The 21,307-nt window shown below is 50.1% G+C and overlaps 1 protein-coding gene across 21 annotated transcripts; it reads left to right on the plus strand.

The window, feature by feature from the left end:
• Positions 1–527: 527 nt before the first annotated feature.
• On the plus strand, positions 528–19,219 carry LOC109550454 (5-hydroxytryptamine receptor 1D). 21 transcript variants are annotated; one of them, XM_073794490.1, is made up of 5 exons: positions 528–677; positions 6,280–6,363; positions 10,971–11,119; positions 16,685–16,842; positions 16,929–19,219. In XM_073794490.1, exon 5 carries the CDS (start codon positions 17,951–17,953, stop codon positions 19,082–19,084), a length of 1,134 nt encoding a protein of 377 aa, XP_073650591.1. In that variant the 5' UTR covers positions 528–677; positions 6,280–6,363; positions 10,971–11,119; positions 16,685–16,842; positions 16,929–17,950; the 3' UTR covers positions 19,085–19,219. The 21 variants fall into 21 exon arrangements, with proteins under 21 accessions (XP_073650591.1, XP_073650606.1, XP_073650630.1 ...); XM_073794476.1 differs by having other exon boundaries at positions 571–714; XM_073794500.1 differs by lacking the exon at positions 528–677 and adding an exon at positions 1,012–1,330.
• Positions 19,220–21,307: the final 2,088 nt, after the last annotated feature.

Consider the following 21,307-nt stretch of genomic DNA (forward strand, 5'->3'; position numbering starts at 1 on the left):
CTACTTACTACATTCATGTAAGCTCCATCGGGTCCACATCCGTTTTGTTCACTGTTATGTCCCCAGTGCTTAGAACATGCCTGACCCACAGATCAATATTTGTTAAATGAAGGGAAAAAAACCTAACTAGGGCTAAGCACAGGGGACAGGGACAGATGGGGGAGGCTAGGCTTTCAGCAAGGGTCTCTGGGCAGGGCCCACCTCTCACCACCCCCTACTCCGGACACAGCCCGTCCTCTCTCCTGCAGGTGGGCACCGGGGAGCATCGAGCTGCGGACTTCCTCACCTCCCTTCCTCAGCGTCTACCCACCCCTGGGCCTGGGGCTGCGGCGACGGCGGAGGCGGGGGTTCGGAGCTCCCGGCCGCCCCGCCGGGACAGGAAGGGGCCGAGCCTCCCTCCTGGCGGGCGGAGGGCAGAGTAGGGAGGGAGCCTCGCGGGTGTGGGGAGGAGCTGGGGGAGGGGAGCGAGGAGGAGCGGCGGGCGCGTGAAGGGGAGAGGGGAGCCGGAGCCGCAGGGCGCAGGGAGGTGGGGCTCGAGACGGCGCGGGCCAGGAAAGAGCCCCCGGGGCGGCGGGGGGGGGGGGGCGACGCCCGGAGCTGGGCTGGGGGTCACGGCGGAGATGAGGCAGTCGCCGGCGGGGAGACGAGGCGCTGCGCGAGGAAGAGGACCCGGGAGGGTGAGCCCGCGGTCCGCACCTGCGTGTCCGGGAGGGGGTAAGCGCTCGGAGCCCGGTGCCTCCCGGTGTGGGGCGGGGCGGGGTGGCGCCGGGGCCCCGGCTGCTCGTAGTGCGGCCGTCCCGGTGGAGTTGGGAGGGGAGGCGGCGCCCTCGTCGGCGCCCCGCTGGCCCGGGCGTCCCGTCTCTCGGCGCCTTCGGATGGGAGGGGCACTCGCCGTAAGGGGGTCCCGGAGGACCTGTCCAGCCGGAGGGGAGCGTCGGGGGGCGCGGCCCGGAGCCCCAGGAGCCCCAGGATGGAGGGTGGACCGAGTCAGCGCCTGGGGTCGGTTGCGGGATCCCTGGCGCGCGTTCTGGGAGATCTGGTTGGGCGGGAGGCGCCCCTCGGGCGGGGGGCTGCGACGCTCCCACGTGGCCCCTGGCGGCCGAGGGCAGCCGGGCGCCGTCCCCTGCCGGCCAGGTCCGAGCGCCGCAGGGTCGCCCCTTTCTGGAGCGGAGTTGGAGGAGCGTCTAGTGTGGAGCCTCGGCTTCCAGACCCGGAGCCCGGCGGCCCTGACTTGCTTTGTGACCTTGCACGGGTCACTGCGTCTCTTCGAGCCTCAGTTTGCACATCTATCAAATGGAGAGGATAATTCTCCCACCCTGCAGGATCTGTGGTAAAAAAATGAGATGCCTTATGAATGCCTTTTTATAAACTGTAGAGTTCTGTACAAATCCCAGTTAATTACATAATGTCAGAAATGGAAGGGCACTAAGAAATCTGATTTATTGCAGATGCAGAGAGTGGGGAATAAATCTTGCCCAAGGTCAAACTGCTTGTAAAAGAATATAAGACTGAAGCCCCTTGCCTCACTAGCTCTGGTGAGGTTCAAGGGTTAAGAGCAGGGGCTCTCAGTCAGACTGGCTGCATTAGCAAACAGGGCTTGGCTGTTTACTAGCTGTGTGAGCTTGGGAAAGCCCTAACCTCTTCTGAGCCTTGGTTTCCTCCCATGTGAAATAGGGATTAGAATGGTCACCTCACAGGGTTGCTGTGCAAATCAGATAGGGTCATTGCTCAGCACAGCACCTGGCACTGGTGGCCATCACGGCTCTGGTTGGTAGGAGCAACCTCTCACTCTCTTCCTTGGGGTCAGCTTCCAGGGTTTTCTAATCGGCCGCACCTCGTGGGTCTTTGCTGTCTTCTGGGTGGCGCAGCCACGGCCAAGGTCTAAGCTTTCCTCACAAGGACATCAAGGGACTCTTAACCAACAGTAGGCAGCAAAACCATTTGGGCAGCTGGGCCTTCTACAGCCTTTGGTCTGTCCAGCTGGTGGGGAGAAGTGGGTGGCCTTTGTCATGGAGGCATCAGGAAGCCAGGAACTAGAGGATGGCATGGGAGGGAGGGGGCTGGCTACCTGGACATGACTGGCAGGCCCTAGGGCCTCTTCCCCTCCTAATGGTGCCTAGGACAGGCCCAGAAATACAGAGATGCTTCCTCAGTTGGTCAGTTACCTGATGGATAAATAATGAGGGTGGATACCCCGGGTCATCCCTTCCCTCCTAGACCACAGGTAGATGATTGTTCTTTTTGGCAAGAGTGATATGAATGTGAGCAGAAATACAGATTCTCAAAGCTGGGAATTCCCAGGACCTGAGAGGTCCCTCTCTTTGCACAGACGGCTTCCACCCGAGGCCCGCAGAGGGGCAGGGGCGTGCCAAGGTCATCAGTGTCCTCCAGGAAGCTGAATTCAGCAAACACTGTTCAGTCTTTGACTTTCTCTGCTGATCGCTCCTTCCCCTCGAAACACTGTCTTCTCCTGGCTCCTGTGACTTAACACTGTCGTATTTTTCTTCTTGGTCTCTGTTGTTTTTCCAGATTCAGCCTCCTTTCTACAGCCATTAACCGCTCTGCTCTCCCAGGCCCTCCTGTCTCGTAGAAGATGCTCTCCCTGGGTGATCTCATCCACCCCATTGGCTCTAGTTATCCCCTCTGTGCGCATGGCTCATAAATGCATGTTTGTTGTCAGCCAGGCACTGTTCTAGGCCCTGGGGTTATAGTGATGAGCTGACAGAAGGTGCGTGGGTGGGGAGGGGCAGGGGAAACAAGCAATAAACAAACAGGCATGAAATATCAGATATGGTAAAATGCTAAAATGAGCTTGAAGCAGGGTGATATAGTAAAGGATGAGATACTTTATGTTGTCTGGTCAAAGCTTTGCCAAGGAGGTGATATTTAAGGAGAGGGCTGGTAAAAGATGAGGTCAGAGAGGTACCTGGAGGGGGCAGTGGGTGAATCATGTAGGGACTTGCAGGCCATGGTGAGGATTTTGGATTATATTCTGAGATGGGAGCCATTGGATAGTTTTAAACAGAAGAGAGGGAATGCTGTTATTTCTCCTCGGCTCATTTGAGCCTTACATGAAGAGTTACTCTATATTGATTGTGAGCCTATTGTGCTCTGGTCACTGGAGTGGGGAGGAAATAGATCATCAAGGAGCTTCCAGGCACAGGCGTAAGAGGCACAAACAAACCTGGAGTCAGGAGAGTGTTCAAAGGATGGAGATTTTGCATCCAGTTGACCAAGGAAGGCTTCCTGGAGGAAGCAGCTTTGAGAAGGGCCTCAGAGAGCAGATTATAATAGATATGTGGGAAGGGGAATGGGAAACATTGTTCTTCCAGGCAGAGGAACAGCCTGAACCAAGACACAGATGCCCCAAATGTGTGTAGAGAAGTCAGGGGAAAGGAGACAGAACCCGTGGGGGGAGTGAGAGTCCGGCTAGGTAGCTAGGGAGTCCGGGCTCTCCAGAGCAAGGCCCATTTATTTGCTGTGTGACCTTGAGCCAATTGCGTTACATTTCTGAGCCTCAGCTTCCTCATTCCTAAAAGGGAAATAAATGTTTAAATGCTGGGGGAGAGAAGGAAGGAGGGAGGATTCCAAGTGTTGGGGATGGGTGAGTAAGACCAGGATAATGCCTACAAAGGAAGCAAAGCTGGGGTAGGGTGGAAGATAGTGGCTCAGCTGAGTTTGGGTTCCCTATGAGACATCCAGGAGGGATGAACAAAGGACATTTGTGGCCAGAGGCACAAAGCACGGGGTTGGGGAGCAAAGGTAAAATTGTCAGTGTGCTTCTTTCATTCATTCTTTGAGTAAATCACTGCAGAACCACTATAAGTATTGAGCCCCAAACATACAGCTGTGAACAAAAGCGGACTCTGCTCCAGGAAGTTGCCATCTTGTGGGGAGAGAGACCCACAAGCACTGGATGCAGGATGATGAGAACTGTACAGTATGAACAATGTCATGAGGTACCGGCTGGCACAGAGGAGAGAGGCCAACCTCACTTCGGTGGAAGGAGTAGACACGTTTCCGCAAAGAGAAGACAGTTGAATTTGATCCCGAGGGTGATATCATAGTTGGGTGGGTGAATGAGGCAGAGGGTACCCCACACAGGTCCCTGGGCTTCGTGACACACATGTCCCCCTCCCTTCCGGAACTCAAGTCCAACAGGGAGACAGGCAGTCAGCAAGTGAGCCCAGTCTAGGGCAGTCCAGTGTGATGTGTAATAAGGACACCAGTGGGACAGGGAGGAGGGATGATCAATTCCATCCCTAGGGTCCAGAGGAACCTCCAGAGAGGGTGGAGGAGACAAGAGGAAGGGCATTCCAGGAAGCGGGAATAGCCCGTGCAAAGGCTCAGAGGAGTGAGAGAAGCACAGGAGGAGGTCTCAGCCAAACTGGAGGTGGGGTCTCTTGCTGAGCGCAGGTCAACAGGAGGATGAGAGGAGAGGCCTGGCCTGTGCAATCTCTGTACAGGTGAGCAACAGGAAATGAAGAAAAGGGATTTGGGGTGCATGGCAGGGAAGGTTTTCCCAAGCTGTAGTCCCGTGGAATAGGTGTCACTGGCCCCAGGTCCTCTTCACTTGCTAATTCTATTTGTCCTCCAGTGCTCAGCTTCAAAGCCACTTTCACCTGGGGATCTTAGGGCTGCCGCAGCTTACATGTCCCCCCTACTTTCCCGTGGTTCCCTGCATGCACCACTGTCATCCTCTGTGGTCCCAGGTCCCAGGAGGTTTCCCCAGGGCCATGGTGTCTCCCTAAGAGCAGGGTCCACATCTGTGTTGCTCTTGGCAACATGTGATAGGCCTTTTTTTTTTTTTTTTTTTTGCTGCGCAGCGCAGCTTGTGGGATCTTACTTCCCCAATCAGGGATTGATGAACCCATGCCTCCTGCAATGGAAGCGCGGAGTCCTAACCACTGGACAACCAGGGAATTCCTGTGAAAGGCTTTAAGTAATTCGCTATTGAACGGATGAGGAAACAGGCTCGGACAGGTTGAGTAACTTGCCCAAGGTCGCAGAGCTAATAAATGGCAGAGCTGGGAAACAAGTTCAGTCTACCTAACTCCAAAGCACTATCTGACTCCAAAGCTTATGTTCTAATCACGGCTGTATTATGCCTCCCAGCAGGGAAAGCAGGTGATGAATCCCGTAAACACCAACAAATTCAGTGTTTAATTTCTAGGAAATGAATTCCTGTTGTTAGTACCCTGCGCATCCAGTCTGGAGAAGACAGCCTCTCCTCCGTCCTGAAAACAGTTTCACTCCATCGGCTCAAGTGCTTTCTGGGGACCCAGATGTGTAGCATCTGGCAGGGAGGGGCAGGTTGAGCTCCAGGACCAGGGGGTGCAGCCCTTAAAGTTTCTTGCAGAGTGTGGTCTGTCCTGCCACTCTGCTCCCAGGATTGCTCCCCTAGGATGGAAACTCAGATGGGAGGCGGGGAGAGAATTTGAAAATACCAAAAGCGTATGGTGTGAAATGGGCATGAGAGCGTCTGGATACTCCTGTCCTGGATGCTGCTGCAAACAGGAGACAGTGGATGGAAAGGAGCATGGATGGGAGTCTGAAGACTTGGTCTCTGCCTGTAATTCACGGTGTGACCTTGGGCAAGTGTCTTACCCTTTCTCTCCCTATCGGCACCATCAGGGAGTTGGAGTGGATGATGCCTAAGAATCCTTCCTGCTGTGACACTCTGAGATCCTTCTTGAATCCCAGGGCTGACATTACTATCACCCCTCACACAACTCAGTGTGGTCAGTGGAGCAGCAGATCACCTGGGAGCCTCTCTGAAATGCAGACTCTCAGGTCCTGCTCCAGACCCCCAGAATCAGAATCTGCATTTTATACATTTATTTATTTTTATTTTATTTTATTTATTTTTGGCTGCGTTGGGTCTTTGTTGCTGCGCGCTGGCCTTCTCTAGTTGCGGCGAGCGGGGGCTACCCTTTGTTGCAGTGCGCGGGTTTCTCATTGCAGTGGCTTCTCTTGTTGTGGAGCACGGGCTCTAGGTGCGCAGGCTTCAGTAGTTGTGGCACGCGGGCTTCAGTAGTTGTGGATCGCGGGCTCCAGAGCGCAGGCTCAGTAGTTGTGGCACACGGGCTTAGTTGCTCCGCGGCATGTGGGATCTTCCCGGGCCAGGGCTTAAACCCATGTCCCCTGCAGGCGGATTCTTAACCACTGCGCCACCGAGGAAAGCCCAGAGTCTGCATTTTAAATAAGATCTTCGGTAATGCATGTGCACATTCTTAACCACCTTCCCACCTTTCTCTTTGGGCCATGCTGGAAAAACAGGCAGAAGATTGCGTGCTGAGTGCGGGCTGAAGGTGTCTGTGCACCCTCCCATCACTGGACCTGGCAGAGAGAGACCCCATTCAGGTGAGAGTGATGGAGCCCAGCTCATAACAGGGACCCAGCAGAGATTTTTTGAATGTGAGCCGGCACATATGGTTAAATATTTGTGAATGCATAAGGGAGTGGAACTGACTTGACTCGGCACCTTTTATGAGTGATGGAGCTTGGAATTGAGCAAGCCAGTTTCCAATTCTAGATCTATAGTGCCCTAGCTTTGGGGTCTTAGGCAAGCCAATTCTCTGAGCTTCAGATCCCTTCCCTGGGAAATTACTATAATAGCACCAACTTCAGAGGGTTGTGGTCGGACTTAAATGAGTTGACATAGGGGAAGTGCTTAGAACAATGCCTGGGACTTCCCTGGTGGTCCAGTGGTTAAGACTCCGCGCTCCCAATGCAGGGGGCCCAGGTTAGATCCCTGATCAGGGAACTAGATCCTGCATGCCACAACTAAGAGCTCGCATGCCACAACTAAAAAGATCCCATACACTGCAACTAATACCCGGCACAGACAAATAAATAAATAAATATTAAAAAAAAAAAAAAACCTGCCTGGCACATAGTAAGCTCTTAATAATGTTGGTCATTAATTTACTACTACTGCTATTCCAGCCCTTGCCCACACAGCACCGGGTACTGTCCCAACCCCTTCCTGGGATTGCACTGTTTCATGAAAACAGAGTCCCAAAATGACCCCTAGGGGGCGATATCACCCCTGTTGTAAAGACCGGTTCTAGAGCGGTGCTATCCAACAGGAATACAATTCAGGCCACAAATGTAATTTTAGATCTAGAAAATTTAGAGGTAGCCACGTTTTAAAAAAGTGAAATTAATTTCAATTATATATTTTACTTACTCAATATATCCAAGGTATTATCATGTAACTGATATAAAAATTATTAATGAGATATTTTACGTTCTTGTTTGAACTAAGTCTTTGAAACCCAGGCTGTTTTACACTTAAAGCAGCACATCTCAGTGGCCACATTTCAAGCTCTCAATGCCCGCATGTGGCCAATAGTGACTATTCTAGAGTTTCTCAGCGCTGGCTCTGAATCCCAGCTGTGCCACGTATTGCCTATGTGGCCTTGGGCTAGTCATTTCACCTCTGTGGATCTCAGTTTCTTCATCTGTAAAGTGGGGAAAACAACTCTGCCCCAAGGAGTAGTCTTAGGGGCAGATGGTGAGAGTTTAAAACTTCTTTGCCCTCTTTCTCACAAGCATGGGAGAATTCAGTGAGAGCCTTTGTACAATGCATTTAGTCATTCAAGGTGGTCCCTTCCCTGTTGAAGGCTGGTAATTGACCCAGCGCAAGGCTGAAAGTAGGAAGGGGTTGGAGTTTCATGTTTCCCTAACTGTTACAAAGGCTTTGGAAACAAGCTTTACCTGTCTTTGACTTTTTAAAGATAACAAGCTTGCCGGTGATGAAGATAACCAGAGATCATCCAGACCAGTGGCTTCCAAACCTGGCTACACCCTAGAAACATGTGGGGAGCTTTGAACAATTACAGTGTCTGGGCTCTACCCCTCAGGGGTTGAAGCCTGGACATCTGTTTGTTTGTTTGTTTGTTTAACAGCATTTGTATTTTTTTAAAGTTCCCCCAGGTGATTCTGATGCACAGCAAGAGACTCTCTGATCTGGTCCAACCCTCTCATTTTCAAGATAGAGAAACTGAGGCCCAGACGAGGAACTGTCTTTTGTAAGGTCACAGAGAATTAGTAGCAGAACCAAGCTAAAGCCCAGGGCTCCCATCTCTCAGTCCATTTCTCAGGGCCCATTCCTCACCAGTTCATGGAGCCTTTTATAAACACTTATTGACCTCTTGCTCTGGGCCAGCTGTCAGGGCTATAGGAGCTAAATAAGATATGGTCCCTGCACTCAATGTCCAGTGATGGAGACAGTGCTGTGCGGCTGTGGGCATCCAGAAGAGGGGTATCTAACCCTGAGGAAGCTGTCCTGGGGAAAGCTTAGATAAGACTTCATGGGGAGGTGCCAGAGCTTAGTCCTGAAGGGTGACTTAATTTCCAGACAGAGACAAAGGTATAGAGCAGGAAACAGCACTGGGACATGGGAATGGCAGCAGGATGCTGGCGGAAAAACACGCAGATCTGTGCGGCTACAGTGTGAAGGCCACAGCCAGCTAGGTTCAGAGGTGATGCTGGAAATGTAATTAAAGACCAGTTCATGAAGCGTCTCTTAAACCAAGCCATGGAGCTGAGACCTAATCCCGGGCGCAGTGGGAGCCACTGTAGGGTTTTAAGGGAGTGACATGGTCAGACTTTTAGTTAAAAGGAGGATTCCGGGTGTGATGTGGTAACAGAATGGAAAGGAGTTGAGGCAGGGAGACCATTTAAGCCGAGAAAATTTTGGCCTGAAACAAGACAGTGGCAACAGGGATAGAGAAGAAGGAAAAGAGCCAAGGCAGAGTTAGCTTTCGGCAGTGGAACTGATAGAGTTTAGTAATTCAGTGAAAGAGGGGACTGTATCAGTCAGCTATGGCTGTGTAACAAGCCACCCTCAAACTCAGTGGATTAAAACAATAACATTTATTACTACAACTCATGCATCTGGAGATTGACTGACTTAATCTGAAATGGGCTGGGCATTTCTGCTATTTTAGCTGGGCTCACACATGCATCTACCCATCAGCTGAGGAGCTCTGTTCTCTGTGGGGATTTGCTGGGGCCTTTAGTGTGAGCAACTCTGCTCCACATGTTTGTCTCCTCCTCTTGGGACCGGTGGCTAGCCCACACACGTTCTTCTCACGGAGATGGCAGAGTGCAAGGGGAAACATGCACAGCGTCTTGACTAGATTTGGAATCAGTTCACTGTCACCTCTGCCTCACTCTGTTGGCCATAGCAAGTCCATGCTGAGCCCAGAATCCAGGAGCAAGGAAATATACACCTCGTCTTGACAGGGTAAGATGGAGGCAGCATGGGGTAGTGGAAGCATTGAGCTGAGCTAGGAGAAAGGTGGAACTTTGTGATCTTGGGCAAGACACCCACCTCTCTAGGCCTTAGCAATCTCAGCTGATTAGATTGGATTATATCATTTTTTTAAATTAATTATTATTTATTTATTTTTACTTTTTGGCTGTGTTGGGTCTTCGTTGCTGCACGCGGGCTTTCTGTAGCTGCAGCAAGAGGGGGCTACTCTTCCCTGCGGTGCGCGGGCTTCTCATTTCGGTGGCTTCTCTGGTTGTGGAGCACAGGCTCTAGGCGTGTGGGCTTCAGTAGTTGTGGCGCACAGGCTCAGTAGTTGTGGTGCACAGGCTCAGTTGCTCCGCAGCACGTGGGATCTTCCTAGACCAGGGATCGAACCCGTGTCCCCTGCATTGGCAGGCGGATTCTTAACCACTGCACCACCAGGGAAGTTCCTGTTATGAACAATTCTTGCACATGCCTTTTGGTGAACAGCTGTACATGTTTTTACTGGGTATATAACTGGGAGTAGAAGTTCTGGGTCAGAGGTTTGGCTACTTGTTTGTTTGTTTTTTTTAGCCATGAGGCATGTGGGATCCTAGTTCCCTGACCAGAGATCGAACCCGTGCCCCCTGCACTGGAAGCATGGAGTCCCAACCACTGGACTGCCAGGGAAGTCCCTTGGCTACTTTTTATTTTTTGACATTTTCCAGATTTTATAATTGGAGAAACTGAGGTGAAAGGTTGACTTGCTCAAGAAACTGATTAAATTTCAAAACTTGCATTCATTTACAGATAGAGAGACTGATTGATTGATAGAAACACACATTAAAACTTCTCAGTCTTCCTCTCTTTATTTCACTCGCATGACACCCCCGGGAGATAGACTTGATACCCTGATTTTACAGAGAAGACTCAGACTGTGGGAGGTCCCATGAGATAGAGAGAATGAGATGAAATAACAGCTGTGGATGTACTTTGTGGAAATCATTCTCAGATTTGTGGAGGATTTGCCCATCCAGGGCGCACTCATCCGTACCACACAGCTTCCAGAGAAAGAACAGGCATGAATTCCTCTGTGGGGGATTGATTCTACTGCAACAAATCTTTATCACAGGGCTTCCCTGGTGGCGCAGTGGTTGAGAGTCCGCCTGCTGATGCAGGGGACACGGATTCGTGCCCCGGTCCGGGAAGATCCCACATGCCGCGGAGCGGCTGGGCCCGTGAGCCGTGGCTGCTGGGCCTGCCTGCTCGTCTGGAGCCTGTGCTCCGCAACGGGAGAGGCCACAACAGTGAGAGGCCCGCGTACCGCAAAAAAACAAACAAACAAAATCTATCACAGCCTTGTTTTTTTTTTCCTTCCTCCAAAAGGATGGGACTGGCTTCTGAGAATACATTAAGCCCATACATCCTGTTTGTTTCTGGCAAGGTTTTACGACTCGCTTAGTTAAAGATCCTTCCGAAAGGGGAGGTGACTGATCTTCCTGCAGTCTGGAGGAAGCCTTAGTTAAGAGTGATAAAAAGGGCACCTGTGGTATGGCAGCCACTGTGCCTTCCTGGAATCCACATAGCAGTTCTGGGAAAAAGGTGCTGGGACCCCATTTACAGATGGGAAGAAAAGCGCAGGAGGTGAAATGACTTGCCTCCATCCCACAGTAGGGATTGTTTGGTGGGAAGGAACTGAAAATCCTCTGTCTGATTTCTTTCTCAGGGCCTGGTGTGTCCATTTGAACTGACTCAACTAGGAAAAGTGCAAGTTGCTACAAATGAAGTTTCCTGGGTCTAGGGGCTGCTCATGGACATATAAGGATAAGGAGTATCACTGGGCTTGGAAGGCTCCTTCCTCCTCTCCTAGGGCAGGTGGTTCCCCTCTCTCTCTGCTCCTTTCTCTGCTCCATTCTCCCGCCTCTCTCTGCAGACCTGTTTTTGTTTTGCTTTGTGTTTTTGGTTTGTTTACTTACGGCTTTTCTGCTCCCCGCCACCACTTGCCCTGGCTTTGGTCATGGCTGTGACCTGACTCTCGCCCCAGCATCCTTAGCTTTCAAGTTGCTTCCCCTCCATCATCTATCCACCCAGCTGCTTACAACCTCCAATCTAAATTCCCCAGAGAGAATCTGCTGGCTTGTTTTGACTCACATGTCCACCCTGGTCCAGTCAGCTGTGGTCAGAGGTGGTCTGTGGACCAAGTAGGGATTGGGACCCAGGTCTGTCTGCCTGCTTTTTCTCCTCCATCCCTCTGCAGAGATGCTGGAGCTGGAGGATGCATGGTATGGCTAGAATCTGTGTGATCTGGATTCCAGGGAAGATGCTGCTGGGCTCTGGAGAGGCTGAGGAGGGTCCTTGCTGCTGCTGTGAGGGCTCTCAGAAGTGTGGTGGGCAGGGGAGAAGCTCCCTGGTATGGCTGGTAGTTCTGACAATGACAGACATCACTCACTAAAGCGGACAGTGATGCCTTGTTTCTAGTGAGGGAAGAGACCTTGTTGCCTGGAGACCTGAACATGGTTGGATACGTCCTAGAGAAACCAGAGAAGTCATCATTTACTATGTTGGGCATTTGGGTCCATGTTCTTACCAGTTCTCCCCGAACTCCGGTGAGGTATGAAGTATCACCTCCATCACTGAGTGACTTACCCAATGGCCACAGTGAGGAAGAGGAGAAACGGGGATTGGGGTCTGAGCCTGCCTGACCTAAAATGTATGCTTTTAGCCACTCCCTCCAGCTCTGTTACCATGGTTACATTTGTTCAGGATGCTACAGTTACAGCACATCACATACATGATCTTACTGGAACTACTAAACACCCCTTTGGGGCAGCACAGCCATGCTAATGTTCCCATTTTACCAATGAAGAAACTGAGGGTCAAAGAGAAATCATGTCTTGCCCATGATTACCCTGCTGGTCAGTGGCAGAGATGGGATCAGAACCCAGATCTTTGGAACCAGGATGTACGGATAGGTATTAATGTATCAGAATCAATGTATCAGTGCTGGTAGTGGGGTTCTCTTTTTTTATAATGTACAAAATTAAGAAGAATTACAGATATATCCTTCCCTACAAAAGAGTGTATATAAATATATATATAAAACATACTTACAGATTAAAGACTAACAATAAACCTCCATGTACTTACCTCCACCTTAAAAACCAGAACATCACTGATACCTTCCACGATGATTACATCCCCTCTTCTTTTCCCCTCTAGTGGTAACCACTATCCTGAATTTTATTTTATTATTATTATTTTTAATTATTTTATTTATTTTTGGCTTCGTTGGGTCTTCTTTGCTGCACAGAGGCTTGCTCTAGTTGCAGCAAGTGGGGGCTACTCTTTGTTGCAGTGCGCAGGCTTCTCATCGTGGTGGCTTTTCTTGTTGCAGAGCACGGACTCTAGGCACGCGGGCTTCAGTGGTTGCAGCGCACAGGCTCAGTAGTTGTGGCACACGGGCTTAGTTACTCCGCGGCATGTGAGATGTTCCCGGACCAGGGATTAAACATTTGTCCCTTGCATTGGCAGTCAGATTCTTAACCACTGTGCCGCCAGGGAAGTCCCTTTATTTTTTATTTATTTACTTATTTTTGGCCGCACCACGCGGCTTGCGGGATCTTAGTTCCCCAACCAGGGATCAAACTTGGGCCCCCTGCAGCGAAAGACCTGAGTCTTAACCACTGGACCACCAAGAAATTCCCCTGAATTTTTTTTTTTTTTTTTTTGCCGTACGTGGGCCTCTCACTGTTGCGGCCTGTCCCGTTGCGGAGCACAGGCTCCGGACGCGCAGGCTCAGCGGCCATGGCTCACGGGCCCAGCCGCTCCGCGGCATGTGGGATCTTCCTGGACCGGGGCACGAACCCGCGTCCCCTGCATCGGCAGCGGACTCTCAACCACTGCGCCACCAGGGAAGCCCTTCCCCTGAATTTTATATTTAACATTTCCTTGCTTTTCCTTATGGCTTTGCCACATATGTTAATATCCTTAAACAGTTTGTTTCTTCTGGCATGTTTTTGACGTTGGCACTGTTATGTTTGTGAGAATCATCCATTTTGATGCGTGTGCTTTGGTTTACTCAGTCTTGCTTCTCTGTAGCACCCGTCATAGGAATATGCCACATTCTGCCATTCTGCTGCTGATGGACGATTGGGTGGTTTCCAGTTGTTTGCTGTTACAGTCAGTACTACCTTAACTATTCTCGTTCCTCTCTGCTGGGGAACACATCAAAGAGTTTCTCTGTCTTATATACCTGGGAGTGAAATTACTGGGTTGTGAGGTAGTCATTACATTTTTAGATTTACGGCATAAGGCCAAATTGTTTGCTAACAAGGCTCCTCTAATTTATACTCTGCTAGTGGGAGGTGACAATTCCTGTTGGGCCACATCTTTACCAAACTGACATGACGTGATCAGATTAAAATTTTTTACCTATCTGCTGGATGAAGATAGTATCTCACTGTTGTTTGAATTTGTATTTTTTATCTTATTATTTGAAATGTGATGGGAAAGAGGTGGTTGACTCTAGAGCCGTAGTCTGTATCTTCAAATGTAGCTGGATTGTGGGAAATTCCCCCAAATTTGTTCCAGTTGGAGAAAGATGGCAGTCAGGAGATAGCCCCAGAATCGTGTGAATTCCTGCAGAGCTCCAGCCCAGCATTCCTGCCCGAGGCAATCCACCCCGTCCTTCTTCCCAAGATGTCACCCACCAGCCTCTCAGGCCTTTCTGAGCCCACGCCTTTCACTGGAATGAGGTCATTGGAATCCCTGGAACCCAAGGAGTGACCGCCAGGGTTTGTGGGGCAAGCACACCAGCCTTCCTTGAGAAATGACGGCACCTCGCTCACCCAGACCGTCTGGAGGGAAGAAAATTCCAAGCAGTCCAGCCCGACTTCACATTTTCCCTGTGAACGGAAGTGGGAGGAAATAGGCCTTTGGGGAGGAGCACGAGGCAAGGAGAGGGCTGGGGTGGCAGGAGGGAGTCACTGTTTTCACTTACCACCGTGAGATCCCAAACCAGCTTCTCTCCTAGAAGCAAACATGCCTTCAGGCTTTGCTTCCTGAACTGAGGCAGTGTGGAGAAGCGTGGAAATTTCAGAGCTGGCCCTGGACCCGGTTTTTCCACTTGCACGTGGACGACCTTGGGCAGGTGACTTCACCTTTCTGAGCACTGATTGGTTTATTTGTAGGTTAGGGGTCCTAGGTGGAGTTGGCCCCAGGGCTAACTCAGTGCCTGGAACATACCAAGAGCCCCATGAAAGATAGTATGATAATATTCCTCAAACTTTGGGAATGTTTTAGAGCAGGTAGCTTAAGATGGGTTTTCTTAAACTGAAGCTGTTTCCCCTCCTCGAGGCAGATATTTTTTAAAGACGAAGCATGATTTTGGGAAGTGGGAGGGAAACTACCACATTGCACATTTAGCTTCTTAATGTTTTAAATCAGTCAATCAATAGGCATAGACTGAACCTTCCCAACAAAGCCCTGAGCCAAGCAGAATGAAGGAAGTAGGATGATAATGATTCTTGACACTTCTCAGCCTTTTAGTGGGTTTCAAAGGCCGACCTTGCCCAGAGCAATGAAAGCTCCACGGCAGCCCTGGGTGCCATGTGGGGTGGCTCCTGTTTCGGGAAGAAATCTGAGACCTAAGGACTTGCCCAAAGTCATACAGGAAGGCTGGGGTAGAATAAGGATTAGAGCCCAGATTGCCCCAGTCCAAGCCAAACCCTCCCCTGTGCCCTGCTACCTCCCATGCCCGGTGCCAGCCACCGCCTGAGCACTGTCCCCTGCCCACCTCTGCTCTCTGCACTCCAGCCTCTGGGCCTTTACTCTTGCCTTTCCAGCCACCAGGAATGCCATCCCTTCCGACCTTGACTACTGAAACCCTTCTCCTTAATGTAGGCAGCCAGTAGAACAATACACAGGCCTTAAGAATGATATTGTGCGGACTTCCCTGCTGGCACAGTGGTTAAGAATCCGCGTGCCAGGGCTTCCCTGGTGGCGCAGTGGTTGGGAGTCCGCCTGCCGATGCAGGGAACATGGGTTCGTGCCCCGGTCCGGGAGGCTCCCGCATGCCACGGAGCGGCTGGGCCTGTGAGCCACGGCCGCTGAGCCTGCGCGTCCAGAGCCTGTGCTCTGCAATGGGAGAGGCCACAGCAGTGAGAGGACCGCGTACCGCAAAAAAAAAAAGAATCCGCCCGCCAATGCAGGGGACACGGGTTCGATCCCTGGTCCGGGAAGATCCCACCTGCCATAGAGCAACTAAGCCCACGCACCACAAATACTGAGCCTGTGCGCCACAACTCCTGAAGCCCGCGTGCCTAGAGCCCTTGCTCCACAACAAGAGAAGCCACCGCAATGAGAAGCCCGCGCACCCCAATGGAGAGTAGCCCCCGCTCACTGCAACTAGAGAAAGCCCACGTGCAGCAACGAAGACCCAATGCAACCAAAAATAAATAAATAAAAATGAATAAAATTATTTAAAAAAGGAAAAACAGGGGACTTCCCTGGTGGTCCAGTGGTTAAGATTCCGTGCTCCCAATGCAGGGTCATGGATTCGATCCCTGGTTGGGGAACTAAGATCCCGCATGCCCCACAGCGTGGCCTAAAAAATAATAATAATGAATAAATAAATAAATAAATAAACATACAAACTATGAAACAAATTCATACATAATAATTATGATCACATTTTTTTAAAGTACATGTGTATATATATATATTCTGTCTTGCCAGCTCCATCTCAGGGTCTTTGAAGCTACATGTCTGCTTCCCTTGCTGGGCTGTGAATGCTTTTAGGGCAAGACCTGTTTGCTAAGCTGACCTGGAAGAGATAAAATGAATCATAGGGATTCCTGGTGGAGTTGTAGGATTCCACGCAAGGCAGGGGGAGACACAGTGGGGGCTGTGGACGAGGCTAAGGGGTCTTGGCATTCTTCTTGCCAACCCCATATACCCAGGGGCTGCCTGCCAGGCCCCATGGACTTCAGACCCCAGGACTTGCCTCTGTCCTAAATGCTGAAACCCAGATTCAAGTCCCGAGACACAGAGGAGAAAAGAAAATGATTCTTTAAGATATTTTTTGTGACTAAATTTCCAGTTTTCATGTGGAAAGCCAAATGTATTTTCTGGATTTGAACTTTCACCATGAAAAATGCTCTGGGGTTTTTATTTTGGCAGTTCATTTCTTTGCTTAACAAAAAGGTGGTTTGGTTTGGTTTGGTTTTGAGTCATGCATGCTCACTCTAGGAAATTTGGAAAATTCATATGAATAGAAGAAAGTTCACTGCCCCCCTCCCCAATTTGTAGAGAAATAAACTGTAACAATTTGGTATCTTTCCAAGTGGCCTCTGTGTTTGTATGTGTGTGTGTGTGTAGTTATTTTGTTTAGTTTCCATTGTTGCTGAATAAATAGGATGATTTCTGATTCACAATTTACAGAACTGGTTTCATGTCCTTGTAACAAGCCTGTGATGCTTCCAGCAGCTGTGACACTTTGCCCCCTCTGGGGATTGGGGGGTGGGCACGTCGCGCTCCCCTGGATTCTCCTCACACTTGTGAGAGTGCCAGTTACGCTGCACCGCTGCCAACACTAAACAGTATCCTTTTAATCTTAGAGTTAATCTCAAGTGTCTAAATTGTCCTTCTAGAGCCCAACTCTACTTTTTTTTTCCTTAACCCCCAGAACTTCTGAACACGTGCCCTCCTCGATGAACCCACAGTGATCTCTTTGTTTTGCCTTCCCCCAGCTCATGCATTCTTCAAGTCTTGGTAACCGGAATGTTTTGTCTGTTTGGGCTCCAGACGTTCAGTGGGACAGGAACCAAAGTTAAGTACCTCATGACACGTCCAGACGAACCTGAGAAAATTGGGAGCTGTTGACTGCACTGCCTCTCTGAATCAGCTGGTACTTCTTTTTGTCTCTAGTTTTAAAAGCTCCCCAGAGGGGACTTGCCTGGTGGCACAGTGGTTAAGAATCTGCCTGCCAATGCAGAAGACACGGGTTCGATCCCTGGTCCGGGAAGATCCCACATGCAGCGGAGCAACTAAGCCCGTGCGCCACAACTACTGAGGCTGTGCTCTAGAGCCCGTGCTCCACAACAAGAGAAGCCACAGCAATGAGAAGCCCGCCCACCGCAACAAAGAGTAGCCCCCTCTCGTGCAACTAGAGAAAGCCCAGGTGCAGCAACGAAGACCCAAACACAGCCCAAAATAAATAAATTAATAAATTAAAAAAAAAAAAAAAAAGCTCCCCAGAGGCGACCTGAAAGCCAGAATCTTCTCAGCATAGGATGGAGGAAATTATTCTGAAGTTCTCATTAAACACATTTATCTCTCAAGCTTTGGAAGGAGCCAAAATGCCAAAGGCAAGAATTCCAGAGCACTGCCTACACTGTTTTGATATCCTGATAAATGTCTAACAAATCTAGCATGTGTCCGCTAGGCCTGACCAGTTGCTGGGCAAAGTTCCAGAACAGTGAGACATCTTGGGATTCATCTGGTTTAGGAAAGACCTTTAACTACTAGGTGGTAGTCACCTCAATGTTCTTTAAATAGTCAGGTTTTGAGGTCTTTTCACTGGGGTCTGTTCTGATGGCTGCCTCCCACCAGCGTGAAACAGAAGGATGACCTTATTCTGTGAGCAGAACAACTGTGAAGGAAGTAGCTGCATGTGTGAAAGTCTGTGGGAAGAGAGAGCCACCTACAATGTCCCCACCAAACCAGTCAGTGGAAGGCCTTCTGCAGGGAGCTCCCAACAGATCCCTGAATGCCACAGAAACCCCAGGGGCTTGGGATGCAGGGACCCTCCAAGCCCTCAAGATTTCTCTTGCTGTGGTCCTTTCCATCATCACACTGGCCACAGTCCTTTCCAACGCCTTTGTGCTTACCACCATCTTCCTGACCAGGAAGCTCCACACCCCAGCCAACTATCTCATTGGCTCCCTGGCCGTGACTGACCTCTTAGTTTCCATCTTGGTCATGCCCATCAGCATCGCATATACCACGACCCACACCTGGAGCTTTGGCCAACTCCTGTGTGACATCTGGCTGTCTTCTGACATCACGTGCTGCACAGCCTCCATCCTGCATCTCTGTGTCATTGCTCTGGACAGGTACTGGGCCATCACTGATGCCTTGGAGTATAGTAAACGCCGGACAGCAGGCCGTGCTGTCGCCATGATTGCCATCGTCTGGGCCATCTCCATCTGCATCTCCATCCCACCGCTCTTTTGGCGGCAGGCCAAAGCTCAGGAAGAGATGTCGGACTGCCTGGTGAACACTTCTCAGATCTCCTACACCATCTATTGCACCTGTGGGGCCTTCTACTTCCCGTCTGTGTTGCTCATCATCCTCTGTGGCCGGATCTACACGGCCGCCCGGAACCGCATCCTGAATCCGCCACCCCTCTACGGGAAGCGCTTTACCACAGCCCGTCTCATCACGGGCTCTGCGGGGTCCTCGCTCTGCTCGCTCAATCCCAGCCTTCACGAGGGGCACTCTCATTCCGCCGGCTCCCCTCTCTTTTTTAACCACGTGAAGATCAAGCTTGCGGATAGTGTCCTGGAGCGCCAGAGGATTTCTGCTGCCCGAGAGAGGAAAGCCACTAAAACCCTGGGGATCATTCTGGGCGCCTTTATCATCTGCTGGCTGCCCTTCTTTGTTGCATCTCTGGTCCTCCCCATCTGCCGGGACTCCTGCTGGATCCACCCAGCCCTTTCTGACTTTTTCACCTGGCTGGGCTATCTAAACTCCCTCATCAATCCAATAATCTATACTGTGTTTAACGAAGACTTTCGGCAAGCATTTCAGAAAGTCGTCCATTTCGGGAAAGCCTCTTAGTCTTGTTTGGTGGCAACTCTTGTTATCTTTTATGTCCTGTAACCCAACTGGAATTGTCTTTTTTATTTTTCCTGAGAGTTGCGTTAGTCCTGATATCTTGGGTTTTGTTTCAATCAATAGAATTGTTCAGCATTCTTTTTTGCTGCTGTTTTCTTGACCTCTGAGCCACCCAAAGCTGGGCAGCTGTGTAAAATGGAACAAGACCTCACTTAGTATATTTTCACAGTTCATCCATGTTGGAAAGAATGTGACCACAGGTTTCCCCATTGATGCAAGTCAGGCAGAAAGCTGCCTGACTCTGTAGGAAGACCCCAGGCTCAAAGCGGGAGGCTTTCTGGTCTATGTAAGTTTTGTATGGAGCTTAAAAGAGGGTAGATGAGATTAATGACCTGAGTTGAAAGAGAATTTGGAGTCAGGTGGATGGGTTTCCATTCCATATGGCACCTTAATTGGAAATTAACACCCAAGTATCAATATTTCTTCCGCTGAGTCCTTCTTAGATTGAATCTTCCTTAGTTGTTCATGGGGAGAGATTCAGCATTGGAGGTGCCAGTGATACAGAGTGACAGAGAGAGATTCAGAAGCCAGGGGCAGGGGAGTGGGATGGCTGGAACCAGATAGCTACCCTGTGCCTATCCTTCCCCAGTTTCCCTGCACCATCTTAATGTTCTGAAGTTAAAACCCACAGTTACCCCCATTGAAGTAGATTGACAGGATTTGCACCTACCAAACTTGGAATACCATTCTGAATTTTGTTCCTATATCCCATTCTCTTTAGAGATCTTAAGCTGTTGAGTATTGTCAAATAAAAAGCATGAAACATCATGATCAGCAAAGCCTCAAAGGGGTAATTTTTCCCCCTCTCCCTGGACATAGAAACCTTTCAATTCAATTCAGTCTCTAGCATTTATTGAGCACCTACCACATGCCAGGCCCTGTGCCAGAGTCCTGGTAGTTATTATTTCATTGGAGCCTCATAACAATGGAAGTCAGTGTAACATGATGATTACAGCTGAGGACCTAATGCCTCAGTTCAAATCCAAGTACTACCAATTTCTAGCTGGGTGACCTTGGACAGGTTTCTTAATCCCTCTTTGCCTCACTTCCCTCAAATGTAAAATGAGGAAAATAATGGGTATATTATTGTATATTTTAATACAGTGCTTGGCCTAAGAGCTCTTATCATTTTAGAGATACAGAAACTCACCTGCCCAAGGTCAAGCCATATAAAAACAGCAGCTGCTGTGTATTGAGTGCCTGCAATGCTCCTTACATAAATTTCTGGTTTGCTTTTCATCCTCATTTTGCAATAAAGAAACTTGCCTATGGTTAGGGAAGATTTCATAAAGAGGTGACACATCAGCAGACTCCCGAAAGATGAGCCTTTTGGGGATGGGAGACTAAGGAAGGGGAGGTGTGATGAAGCCTCGTGGGGGAGATGGGGCAGAGCAAAGGAAGGTAGGGAGGGTCCCGCCAGGTGGAGAAAAGAGCAGGAACAGAGCCTGGGAGGCCTGTAATGCGCCATGGGGTCTCTGGGCACAGGGAGAAGGAGAGTCGGGAATATGGAATATCAGAAAGGGAGGAAAAAGGAGGGATGCCAAGATAAGGGTAGGGGAGCACCCAGAGGAGTCTTGTGCTGACCTTGAAGTTTCTGCTGGACATCTCACAGTGTGGTCCCTGGACCATCTGCATCAGAATCTCCCAGGGAGACTCCGTCAACATTGAATTTCTGGTCCCTAACTCAGACCCACTACGTCAGAATCTCTGGCAGTGAAACCCAGGAATCTGTTTTAAATAAACCTCTCTCCACTTCTTGCACTAGGTGATTTCTAGGCACTAGATTGTTCCCAAATTTCTAAAACCACTGTGTTAGTGACTTGCTCACCCCGTGGAGGCCCTCCCTGAGCCCAGAGACACGTCTCAGCATGGTCACTGCTCTCCTCTGCTCCCCGCGTGCCCTTCCCTACTTTCCTTTAAGGCTGTGCTCTTCCCCACCTCCTCCATCTCGCTTTGGGCCATCTTCCTGATCTGATCTGGGAAAGATCAAGAATCCAGAGACTGGACAGGGAACTATGTACATACAGTGTGTCTCAGTGGTTAAAGGCACAGGCTTTGAGGTCAGAAATACATGGGGTTGGGGCTTCCCTGGTGGCGCAGTGGTTGAGAGTCTGCCTGCTGATGCGGGGGACATGGGTTCGTGCCCCGGTCCAGGAAGATCCCACA

Source organism: Tursiops truncatus, chromosome 1 (assembly GCF_011762595.2).
Source record: "Tursiops truncatus isolate mTurTru1 chromosome 1, mTurTru1.mat.Y, whole genome shotgun sequence".
Classification (NCBI taxonomy): domain Eukaryota; kingdom Metazoa; phylum Chordata; class Mammalia; order Artiodactyla; family Delphinidae; genus Tursiops; species Tursiops truncatus.